Source organism: Chaetura pelagica, unplaced genomic scaffold (assembly GCF_000747805.2).
Source record: "Chaetura pelagica isolate M959 unplaced genomic scaffold, ChaPel_1.0 scaffold275, whole genome shotgun sequence".
Classification (NCBI taxonomy): Eukaryota; Metazoa; Chordata; class Aves; order Apodiformes; family Apodidae; genus Chaetura; species Chaetura pelagica.
In genome coordinates this window covers 985,754-998,182 of record NW_009953486.1, presented here as the reverse complement: position 1 = coordinate 998,182, position 12,429 = coordinate 985,754, and the positions used below count along the sequence as shown (strand labels likewise).

General features: G+C 52.2%; 1 protein-coding gene across 1 annotated transcript; it reads right to left on the bottom strand.

Annotated features, from left to right (window-relative positions):
* Positions 1-10,952: 10,952 nt before the first annotated feature.
* Positions 10,953-12,429, bottom strand: PPDPF (pancreatic progenitor cell differentiation and proliferation factor). Its single transcript, XM_009998720.1, has 4 exons — positions 12,375-12,429; positions 11,515-11,592; positions 11,264-11,360; positions 10,953-11,064 (listed from the first exon to the last, which is right to left on the bottom strand). Exons 1-4 carry the CDS (start codon positions 12,427-12,429, stop codon positions 10,953-10,955), a joined length of 342 nt encoding a protein of 113 aa, XP_009997022.1.

The following is a 12,429-nucleotide window of genomic DNA, read 5'->3' as shown; positions in this document are numbered from 1 at the left end:
GGAAGATGGAGGGATGGGAGAGAAAGGGATGGGGGGATGGAAGATGGAGGGATGGGAGATAAAGGGATGGGGGGATGGAAGATGGAGGGATGGGAAGGAGGAAGAAAGGTGAGAGAGAAAGGGATGGGAAAGAGGAGGAAGGATAAGAGATAAAGGGATGGGAGGAAGATGGAGGGATGGGAAGGAGGAAGAAAGGTGAGAGAGAAAGGGATGGGAAAGAGGAGGAAGGATAAGAGATAAAGGGATGGGAGGAAGATGGAGGGATGGGAAGGAGGAAGAAAGGTGAGAGAGAAAGGGATGGGAAGGAGGAGGAAGGATGAGAGAGAAAGGGATGGGAGGAAGATGGAGGGATGGGAAGGAGGAAGAAAGATGAGAGAGAAAGGGATGGGAAAGAGGAGGAAGGATAAGAGATAAAGGGATGGGAGGAAGATGGAGGGATGGGAGAAACAGAAGAGTGGAAGATGGAGGGATGGGAAGGAGGAGGAAGGATGAGAGATACAGGGATGGGAGAAACAGAGACGGGAGAAACGAAGGGATGGGAGAAATTGAAGAGTGGAAGGTTGGGAAGGAGGAAGAAAGGTGAGAGAGAAAGGGATGGGAGGAAGATGGAGGGATGGGAGATAAGGGGATGGGAGGAAGATGGAGGGATGGGCAGGAGGGAGAAAGATGAGAGAGAAAGGGATGGGAAGGAGGAGGAAGGATGAGAGATACAGGGATGGGAGAAACAGATGGGAGAAACGAAGGGATGGGAGATATTGAAGAGTGGAAGATGGAGGGATGGGAAGGAGGAAGAAAGATGAGAGAGAAAGGGATGGGAAGGAGGAGGAAGGATGAGAGATACAAGGATGGGAGGAAGATGGAGGGATGGGAGAAACAGAGGGATGGGAGAAATGGAGGGGTGGGGGAGAGGTGAAGGGGTGGGGGAGAGGTGAAGGGGTGGAAGATTGAGGGATGGGAAGATGGAAGGGTGGAAAGTAGAGGCTGGAGGGAGACAGCAGGATGGAAGATCAAAGGATGGGGGGAAAATGGAGGGGGGAAAGATGGAGAGATAGGAGAGATGTAGGGATGGAAGATGAAGGCATGAGAGGGATGGAGGGATGGGAGATAAGGGGATGGGAGGAAGATGGAGGGATGGGCAGGAGGGAGAAAGATGAGAGAGAAAGGGATGGGAAGGAGGAGGAAGGATGAGAGATACAGGGATGGGAGAAACAGATGGGAGAAACGAAGGGATGGGAGATATTGAAGAGTGGAAGATGGAGGGATGGGAAGGAGGAAGAAAGATGAGAGAGAAAGGGATGGGAAGGAGGAGGAAGGATGAGAGATACAGGGATGGGAGAAACAGATGGGAGAAACGAAGGGATGGGAGATATTGAAGAGTGGAAGATGGAGGGATGGGAAGGAGGAAGAAAGATGAGAGAGAAAGGGATGGGAAGGAGGAGGAAGGATGAGAGATACAAGGATGGGAGGAAGATGGAGGGATGGGAGAAACAGAGGGATGGGAGAAATGGAGGGGCGGGGGAGAGGTGAAGGGGTGGGGGAGAGGTGAAGGGGTGGAAGATTGAGGGATGGGAAGATGGAAGGGTGGAAAGTAGAGGCTGGAGGGAGACAGCAGGATGGAAGATCAAAGGATGGGGGGAAAATGGAGGGGGGAAAGATGGAGAGAGGAGAGATGTAGGGATGGAAGATGAAGGCATGAGAGGTAGATGGAGGGATGGAGAAGTAGAGATTGGGGACAGAGGGATGGGAGGAACATGGAAGGATAGAGGGAAATGGAAGGAAGAGCTTTTTGAAAGAGAGGGGAGATGATGGAAATCCTGGTCCAGGAGGAGTGACATAGATGGGATCATGTGGGGGACTTGGACCTACATGTGTCCCCCTTGGCAGCCTGGGGGTGAAGGACAGGGCTGGCATGGGACAGGGGCCCAGGGCCACTAAGTTCCACAGCCCTTGCTCTGCTCCCAGTGGGGCCAGTGGTGCAGAAGGGCTGTTTTCCCACACTGGCTGGGAGGAGAGGGCTTCCTGCATGGAGCATGGGGCACCCACATTCCTGCCTTGGGGGGAATGCATTAGCCCAGGAGCTAACAGCCAAACAAGGGCCAAATAGAGCAAACAGATTTCTGCACCTGCAACATGTGCATTGGCTGAGGGGAGACCTCACTGCACCCCATCTTTCCTTGGGATTTTCTTAGAAATATGATAGGAAAGGTATCTTGTACTTTTAGGCAGCATTCCTTGTGCAACATATAAGGCACTGAGTGCCAGAAAATATAAAAATCAACTTCCAAGAAGGCTCCAAGACAGCATCTAAAGAGATTGACCCAGCCTTGTTTTGGGGTAGGAGTGGTACTGTTACTCTGGGCCTGGATGTGCTGGGGATGGACACCAAGTGTGCTCATGTGTAGGAGGGGTGGAAGGGTATATAAATCCCTGTCTTCCTACTCATATTTTACAGCATTGCCAAGAGAAAAAAATATCCCCTTTTTTTGGAAGGGCTGTGGGAAGCCTGGACAGAGGCTGCTTTTGCTAGTGAAGAATCCAGCCTTTGCAAAGGTGGAGTAAATCCCAGTGCTCTCTGCCAGGTGATGTGTGATGGAGCTCTGGGGCTCCAGTAAAGAGAACTGGAATTTTCACCCCTTTTTCCAGGCAGGGAAAAGAGAAACAGGCAGTGCACTGTGTTTCTACAACAAAACAAGGCCTGATGGCCCATCAGACTATAAATAGTAGAGATATAAGTAGGAGACAGGGCTGTCAGACCTGGCTAATCCTGGCTCAGTTAAGGCACCCTCTGCCCAGCCTCCCAGAAGCTTAAAGCCACAGCTGAGTGCCCAGGTCTGGCCAGAGCCCAAAGAAAAGGGCTTCACCAAAGCTGTGTGGTCCCTGAGGGCCATCCAGCTTGACTGTCACACCTGAGTGGAACTGCTTTCCCCCCTGGAAAACAGTGGCAATCTGTCCTTAAATTTTCAGCTATGCAAAATAATCTTTGTATAATTACCTGAACAGGCAAACTCTGGGGTTGGTTGGAGGTCACTGCCTTGTCTCCATCCATCTGGCTTCAGATTCAGGTCCCAGCTGAAACAACTCCCAAACATCCAATTTAGACTGGATTACCCCATCCCTAAAACCATCACTACATCATTTGGGATCTCTCAGGAAAAAAGGAGACCCCCTCCAAAGGGATGAGCAGGTACCTTTTACACCTTTCATCATCACCTCAACTCCCTCCAGCCCCACAGCCTCCAGGTTAAGATCAGATCCTATAAGTTGTGCTAAAATTTCCAGTTGCCCAGACATAATAATTGGGGTTTCTTTTCTTCCCAAAGTGGCCCCACACAGGGTGACTGGGAGAGGGAATAATCCGCAGTGCTGGTAATTTGTATGTATCTGGGCTGTGAACACCCCAGGCTGCCTGCTGGAATCTGCTGTTGTGCTGGGGGTGTTTCTTCCCATGAGTAACGTGCTTGGCTAACTGACAGCTTGTGGTTTTGTCACTATAAAATGCATCAGGTCTCCTCTGAAGGTGGGGGTGTGGGCAGAGCAGACGCAACCACAAGAGATTCCTGCCCTGGTGTTGCTCCAGAAGTCCTGCTCTCACCAGGGAAAAGCTGGGGCTGGACACAGGAACAGCTGTAAATTGTTATTTCCTTTCTTCTTCCCATGCAAAGCAAGAGAGGTATTTTGCCTGCAAAGCAAAAAAGCAGGGACTCAGTCTGGCCTCGTGCAACAGCTATTGGAAAAGCAGATCAGAGGCACAAAGGGAAGTGGTTTTCCTCTAAAGGGCAGCTTTATGGAAGGGGTGAATGCTGTTGGGTTTCCTTCTTCCCAAGCTCAGGCTTCCAGCTCCTTCTATACCAGTTTTAAAGGCTTTGCAGCCACATGTTTCTGTATTTACCATCTGGTAGAAGTAGACAAGCTGAAAATACCAAGACATTGGGCATCCTCTTCTCCTCTGTACCTCCCACAGAGATCCTGAGTGCTGGTGCACCTAAACCAGGCATTCCCATTTCAGTTCAATCCAGCTTAACTGGGGTTAAGATGGGATGGGATTCCCCTCTGTGTTTCCCAGAGGTTTCTAGAGATGTTTCAATGGAGTTACCTTTGAGGTCACCCTGTCCAGGCCCCCGTGGTGACATGTCACACCCCTTCCTGTGTGACTGGCTGGCACAAGGCACCAAACAGAAGAAGATTTCATGAAAAATGTGACCAGGTTTTTCAGCTCGTGCTGTAGGCCCTGACAGGGAAGATGAAGAGAGAAATGATGGGACAAAAAGGCAGGAGAAGGAGGGGAATATTTTTGAGGTCCTGCACTCAGCACATGCTGGTGATACCTTTAAACTGGAGTCAGAGGTTTAAAAATAAACTGTGGATGTGATAACAAGCCCTCTGGCCACCCAGTCAGCTAAGGACAGTGTCTGGTGTCATCCCTGAAGGGACAGCAGTTGCCTTCTGTGGGGTGGCTTGCACCAGGCTGCACCCAAGGACCCACCATTGTGCTCCCACCTCCAGGACCTTCCTAATGGTGCTTCAGTGTAGTCACAGCCATTGGGTCCCCAAGGTGACCCAAGGTAGAAATGCTGAAAGGACATTGCTGAAAGGCCTGTCCCCATCCACCCTGGGGGTGGGTGGTTGCCCATGGCTCCAGGCATGCCTTGGGGATGCTCCTCCTGAAACCCTTTTTCCACCAGATGGCTGATTTCCAAGGTTGGGACCAGAAAATCCCCCATCCCAGGGCAGCCAAGCCCCAGAGTCTGCAGGCATTCACCCCTCAAACTCAGCTCTGCCATGGAAAACCTCTGGGCTGTTCCCATGTTGGCTCCTGGTGCCCACAGCACTACCTTCTCCTTTTAATGACTTTTTAATACTGTCCAGACATTACACCTTCATGGGGTAAGGCCCCTCCTCTGACTCTAACTCCCTGGCCTTAATAACTCTCCATCCTTTATGAAATCCCACACAGGAGCAGAGGGTGCTGCTAAGGACCTGCATTTAGACTGGAAAGCAGTGCAGGGATGTCCCCAGAGCAGCACAGGGAGCTGGGGAAGATCTGGCCACCCCCAGCTGCTTTCCCTGGCCCAGTTAGTGTCACCTTAAGCTGTGAATCCTGTTGCAAGGCAGCAAATCTCTGCTGGTTGCAGCAATCCCTGGCGAGCTGGCAGCCCAGCCTCAGCGGGTGCTGGGGTTGGGATCAGCCTGGGCTGATTTTTAAACTCTTCCCCTAAGAAACCACAACACACTGAAGCCCTGAACCTCTACGTGCCCAGCAAGCACATCTTGCCAGGTTGAGAGAGAGGTGGGGGTGTCAGAGATAAAATTATCAGAAACTCATCCCTCTGGGATGCAGCTCCTCCAACACCCTCCCAGGCTGCTCCCTCGTCCCACCTCTCTGAGCTCAGCAGCACCCCAGGGGCTACAAGACACCCTTGGGTACACATCCCCAGGTCAAACAGCAGCTCCTCACATAAACTGGGATTTTCTCTGAAGATTTTAACTCTCACTCTTCACCTTCCCCACTCTCACGTTAATATTGCTAGTCTGTTTCTTCCTGTTCTACAAGAAGCAGCAAGGAGGCTGTGGAGGATAAAACGGAGCCTCTGTCTGTCTGGGAAGCAGCCAGGACATTTCCACACTCTGAAATCTTTTTCAGCTCCAGAGGAGGAGAAAAACACCACTTCAAATGTGTCTCTTTAGGGCCACCCTGACATTTCTAAGGCCTGGATGTAGCATCTGCGGGGGCTGCAAGAAGCTGATCCTGTAAATCTGCCTGCGTGACGAGGAGGGGACAGACCCTGATCTAGGTCAAGTCCAGCTGAGATAAGACACCTTTGCCCTGTGGTTTAAGGCTGTTTTCAGGATGCTGGGCTGCTCCTGGACCACACTGTTTGGACAGCAAGGGAGGGTGATGCCATATCAAGCCACAACAGATTGATGTGTTTGATTGGCAGCCCCGTATATCTCCAAGTTAGGAAAAGCTGGCATGAGGCCTGGGGGTGGCTTTTCTTATTAAACCATGGCCACTGAGCAAATAGAGCCCTGGCTGCCCATATCTTCTGATCCCTGTTAATAGAGATACCTGGCTAACAGCTCGGGGTGCAACTGGAAGGAGAAAAAAAGGATCAGGGATCTCACTTAATGAGAAAATTTGTTGCTGAACCAACCACCAAAGCCCAAGGATTGATATCAGCAGGGAATGTGTTGGCATGTGATGGCAGTGAAATCTGCCCTGATCCCATGGAGGAGATGCTGGTCTAAGAGTTTTCTGCAGAGAGATGGATCCTGCTCAGCACCACTGGTGGTTTCTGCAAGATGATTTCCCAGTTTCCCAGAGGAACAGATGGGCCAAAGGTCAGGAACTTGTGGGACCAAGTTCACCTAAAGGCTCTGGATCACAGCAAGCAGCAACAGGCTCTCCTCATCACTTTTTCCAAATTGGAGACATCCCTTTTCCATAGGCAAGTGGGGCAGCTTGGTACTTTCTACCTAATTCCCTCCACAATGTGAGTATTTGCAGATCAGATTCAGGATTTTGGGGAGCCCTGATGCCAATTCCTTGAGCCTTTCTGGGAAATCAGCCCTGGATGAGCAGCCCCTTGACACAAACTGCAGGTCAGGACAGCAGAGCTGCTCCCACCACTGCAGGGACCTGTGCTGCATGCCCTGATCTGATTTTGGTTTATTCTCCTGCCAAGGTGGCACTTTGGCCACTTTGCTGAATATATCCCTGGAAAGCAGAGCATGATTTCCAGCCCAGAAGTCACATCCAGGACATCCCCTCCTCTGATTTAATCATGTGCAGGCAGGGGAAGATGCCCAGGCATCTGTACCATGCCACACTATGACCATTGGTTTGGCTTCTCAGCTGCTCTTGTTCTGACCTCAGCGTGGCTGCAAAGGCCTCAGCAGAGAGAGGATGGCCCTGGGGTGAATATTTTGGCTAATTTTTATCCATAGGTGGCAGCAGCTCCCTGTGCTGGGCGGCCACTGCCCTAGTCCCAAACCTGGCACTGAGCAGCACAGCCAGGAAAATGCAGCCTAGGAGGAGCAGGAGGGCAGAGCCTGAGCACAGATCCTGTTTGCTACTTCCTCTGCAGCAACAGGTCCTCAAGAGAGGGAGGATTCAGCAGACCCTGCAGGATCAGGCCCTGCAGCACCACAGAGACCTCCAGCCTGCATTTCTGCTGGGCTGGGAGCCAGTGCTGCCTTCCTGCTGCAGGGAAATCACCCTGTGCTCCAGGGCAGGGGGGTGGGAAGGGGCTGCTGGGCAACTCTCCCACCATTGACCACATTCCTGAAGCCACGAGGGTGTCACATCCATGGAGGGAATCTGGCAGCAGAATTAAGCCTCCGTGGCTGGGCACAGGGTGCCCCATCATCCCCAGCAGCAGCGAACACCCACCCATGATGTCCCACGGGGCAGCAGCTCCTTCAGCTCTGCAGCCTTCCTTGTGTTCCAGGTGCTTCTGCCAAGCACAAAGTGTGACACCAAGAGCTGTTTCCCAACAGTGCACACAACCAGCAGATAATAAAAGCCAGTTGCCAGCTGCAAGGTGGAGCCCAGAGAGCCAGGTTAAAGAAAAACAAGCAAACAAACAGCAAAAACCACAACACAACAAACACAAAAGGAAAACACAGGAACCTTGTTCAGAAGCAAACTGTGGGGTCAGTCACAGTCAACTCAGAGGTTCTCATTAGAGGAAAAATCAAAGAGAAAATCTATCCAAATCTTGTCATCTGCTTGCTTTTAAAGCAGCTGATTCTTGATCAATATAAATTCAGTTTATCTTCCTCTCCTCAACACACTCTGAACTGGACGCTCCATGAATTTCCCCAGGCTCCCTCCATCCCACCCAAGCTGCTCCTGTTGCATCATTAAGGTAGAAGAGATTTGACTTTGGGCTGAAGAGCAGAGCAAGACACATTTTGCTGGAGAGTGCAATTCATCCCTGCAGGAGACTGATCTACCCCAAACCCACAGAGCCCCAGCACACCCCATGTGGCTCTGGGTGCAGCATCATGCCTTGGCTCTATCTGCTTAACAAGATGATCCTTTAAAAAAAGCAGCCCCAAACGGGGGTCATTGCACAGAGGGACTGGGAAGTGTTTGTTCATCTCTGCTCTATCATTAATTAAAGCACTTAGCCCACTCAGGCTCAGTGGGGCACAAAACCATCCTGTAGCTGCTGGTAAGAATATACTGGGCTAAAGAATATAATGTCTATCTCAATACATTCTTATTGCTCTGCACATGACAGGCATTCTATTCCCTAACCCAAGCTCACTAAACCTACCCACCTAACTACTCCCAATTATCCTAGCTACAAAACCCTGCTACTCTCCTCAGCCTTCCCATGGATTTGTGCCTCCTACCTGTGATTTCACTACGACCAACTCATCCAGTTCCCGTGAAAAAACCTCCCCCACTGCCCCTAGCCCTGTGCCCCTGCCACACCAGCATGCCAGGCCTTCCTCCTTACCCAAGGACATGTGCCTGAACGTAAAGGATCACTATGAAAAAGTGAACATAGAGGGACACCAACCCTCTCATGTCCTAATAATAAACCTTAGAAAAGTAGGAATTGAACCTACACAAAAGGGATCAAAACTCTCCATCCTTCCTTTATATTATTTCCTAGTAGGGTCAGCTAATAAAGCCTATACCCTGAAAATGATGGTTTAACTCCTTCCTCTACTAATGAGCCCTTATGCCAAACTAATCTTCAACATAAACCTACTCTTAGGGACAACTATCACAATCTCTAGTAGCCACTATAATAGTCTGAACCAGGTTAGAAATCAGCACTCCAGCCATTATCCCTCTCATCTCAAAACACCATCACCCACGAGCCATTGAGGCCACAATCAAATACTTTTTAGCACAGGCAGCAGCTTCAACACTATTACTTTTCTCAAGCATGATCAACACCTGATCTGCAGGACAATGAGACATCACCCAACTAAATCACCTCAACTCATGTGCCTTACTAACAACAGTAATTGCAATAAAACTAGGACTGGTCCCATTCTACTCCTGATTCCCAGAGGTCCTTCAAGGCTCTTCACTAACCACCACAATACTCCTGTCAACAGTAATAAAATTCCCCCAATCACCATCCTTTTCCTAACATTCCACTCACTCAACCCAACCTTACTCACCACTATAACAATCCTACCAACTGCCCTGGGGGCCTGAATAGGATTGAACCAAACACAAGTCCAAAAAATCCTTTTGGGCTGGAAAAATCTCCTGAGCTCAGGCCCTGGGGCTCTATGTGCTTTGCAGCCAGTGGGACTGGGAGTGAATGCTCCCAGCAGGGCTGGACTGGAGGGTCCAGGGATCTCAAAATCAAACCGTTGATCAAACCTGATCATAAGGCACAAAAGCAGAGTCTAATGCTGAGCATGAAAACAAGCACATGGCTGTTTAAACTGCCTGTTGGTATTTGTGTATTCAAAGTCCATCACAGCCTTTAGCCAACTCCTTCCTTGGAAAGAGCTGAGTTGGCACCATCAGCAGGGAAACTGAGGCACAGCCAGCACCACGTGGTCTTGAGCTGGATCATGTATAGTCTTGTTTTGGTCCTGAATTGCCTCTCCAAAATCTGAGGCTTCTGCTGGGAACCAGCAGCAGGTGAGACCCTGCTGCTCCCCTGGAGCACCCTGGGGGTGAGCAGCAGCCAAAGGGGTTTGCCAAGGCATGAGAAGCCCCCAGAGCAGTGCTTGCTGCTATCAGCCAGTGCCACCCTGCAACCACTCCCTTTGGATACACACACCTGCATATGGGGGGAGCAGAGATCCTAGGGACAGTGGGGGCAGGACAAGGACTGCTGCCTGGAGACAGAGCTCAGGGCAAAGCTGACACAACACATTTCCCTGCTAGAAACAAGGAATGAAGCTGGAAGTGACCCTGGATGCCTCAGCAACGTGGACAAAAAGCAGAGCAGCTGACACCCCCCCAGGCTGCTCCCCAGCCAGGCAGCTGCCTGCACACAGCTTTGCCCTTTGCCCTGTATGGGAAAGTACAAAGTCACCTCTCTGGGGTCCCACAGCTGCCACCAGGGCTGCAGTGCCTGCTGCAGGCAGGGACTGGCCCATGTCTCATGCTGGGACTGAAGCCAAACCAGAGCCAGATTTGGCATCTTTTAAGTCCACATCTGCCAGAGGTTTGTTTGCCTCCAGCAGACACAGGGACCTTGCCCTCCTTGCATGCAGGCACCCGCACACTTTGTTTTCCCAGTGCTTTATGTGCAGCACTGCCCAGTCACAGATGGGCCAAACAGCCAAGCTGACCAAGGCAAAAATCAGCCAAAACACCACCAGGCTCTAGACCAACATCAGACACACAAAACACAAGCCCTGAGCAACCCTCCTCTCTCCCTTGGGTACAGAGGGCACCCAAATCTGTACCCAAATCCTTCCCCCACCTCAAACAGACCCATCTCAGAAACAAGACTCTCCCCCCTGAGGCACCAATGCCCCAGAGGCAGGGATGTGCCCGGGATAGCTCAGTGCCAGCAGGGATGGGACTGTTCAGTGCCAGCAGGGACAGGAGGAAAGGGCAGGGGGAGGTGTTGGCAGCACCACCACAGCCCTTCAGGATCCTGCTCACATGCAAACCACACAGGTAGGTACTGGTGAGTCACTACAGAGCCACCCAGCATTACTGGACCCTGCTGTCCCCACCGACACGGGCAGCACCCCTCTGCCCTCCCAACCCCCCCAAAGAACACCCCACGGGGTTTTAAAAGGCTGCTCAACTTTATTCATTGCAGTTGTACAAGGTAAAGAAAACGTGTTACGGAGCCTGTAGAAAGGGCACTGTTGCATTAAGAGTAAAAAGGCTGGTGTGGGAATCACTTTAGGGGGGGGGTCATGGCACTTTTGTCATTACCAAGCAGCACCTTCGCCTACTCTATGGGGGTGGAGGGGAAGGGGCTGTGCCCGCCGGGCTGGGCAGCAGCTCATGCTGAGGGCCCCGAGCTGGGCTCGCTGGCGTGGCGCTGCCGTCCTGCGCCCAGGGCCGGCGCCAGGGCACACGCCATGGGTCCCGTGGTCACCTGCAGAGCTCCCAGGCTGCAAGGCAGAGCAGAGAGAGGGTCAGAGGGAGAGCCAGGCGCTCTCGTATTCATTCCCCCCCCCTCCCCGTGGCAAAGGAGGCAGGGGGGGCACGGAGGTGTCACCCGCTGGGGCAGGAGGTACCCCAGGGGATGCAGCAGGGATGTGCCCCCCCAACCCATCCACCCCAATCATCTCAACCAAGGAAAGCACTCACCTTTCAGAGGACTCTGACACAGTTGTCATGGCTGGGTGAGTCGTCTTCCCAAAGAAGAAGCTGGCCCACCAGTGGCCGGGGTCAGACTTGGGCAGGCCTGGGGAACAGCGAGTGCCAGGGAAAAACCCAGGTCAGCACGGCCCAGGCAGCACCACTACCACCCCGTTCTCATCCCACAGGAGAGGCTGGACCACCTCCAGTGAGATGTGCTGTGGAGGGGCAGGGAGCAGAGCCCCCCGCCCAGCACTCACCCGGGGGGTGGGGGATGACCTCCCCAGAATACTCCGAGCTGCCGCAGGAGCTGTTGCTGGAGGTGGAACTCAGGCGCCCTGTGGAGAAACCACAGCCATCAGAGCCACCACCAAGCCTCAGCTGTGCCATGAAAAGCAGAGCACAGCCCTGGTGAGGCTCTCCCTGGGGTGACCCAGCTCAGGCCCAGCACCACCCTGCTCCTGAACTTGCCCAGATTTAGTGGCGAGTTCATCAAAACCACGAGGAAGGAAATACTGGTGAGATTACAAGCTGGCCAAGAGCAGGTAGCAGAAAAGCACCTGAACGCTTCTGTAGGAAAACACTTGCAAGCCCAAGGACATTATTTAATAGCTTTGCATCTGTGTGCAACACTTGAGAGGCCTTTGCAGATGACTTGGGGCCAAGAGGAGGCAGATTCCTGCATATAATCCAGGCAGTTTTAGGCCACCTGCTAGAAGCCTGTCACTGCTTTCAGCTCAAAGGGAACACCTGAATTCTCTCTGGTTGAGGGAATCCATTAAACCAGAAAGTCTCTCCTGTGGAGATGTACCAGCAGCTACCATTGCCCAGACTAGCTTTGCAACTCATTTCCACAGCCACACTGCAAGGTGCATTTGAAGCTGTCACCTCCTCTCACTTACAACCTTAACAACAAGTGAAGGAGTCCACAAGACCCCACCACCAGCTGGTACCACTGGGCAGGGGCTGTGGTGAGGGCCCAAGCACCCTTTTTCACCAAGGAGCCTGCCAGCTCTCCCTGGGGCTGCAGCTGAAGCCTCACAGCTTCACCTCTGCTGGAACCACATCCCCTCAAGCCTGGATGAGTGTCCTGCCCCTCCTCCCAGCCCCCTGCCCTTACTTCTGTGGTAGTTGTGTGTTGCCATGAGCGAGCCGCTGGATGGGATGGATGCCAT

Bases quoted from the DNA above. Each gene is read 5' to 3' on its own strand.
- PPDPF (XM_009998720.1), bottom strand. From the start codon at position 12,429: ATGGCATCCATCCCATCCAGCGGCTCGCTCATGGCAACACACAACTAC. The intron at 11,593-12,374 runs GTAAGGGCAGGG...GTTTCTCCACAG, and splicing joins AACACACAACTACCACAGAA to GGCGCCTGAGTTCCACCTCC. The intron at 11,361-11,514 runs GTGAGTGCTGGG...GCTGTTCCCCAG, and splicing joins GGTCATCCCCCACCCCCCGG to GCCTGCCCAAGTCTGACCCC.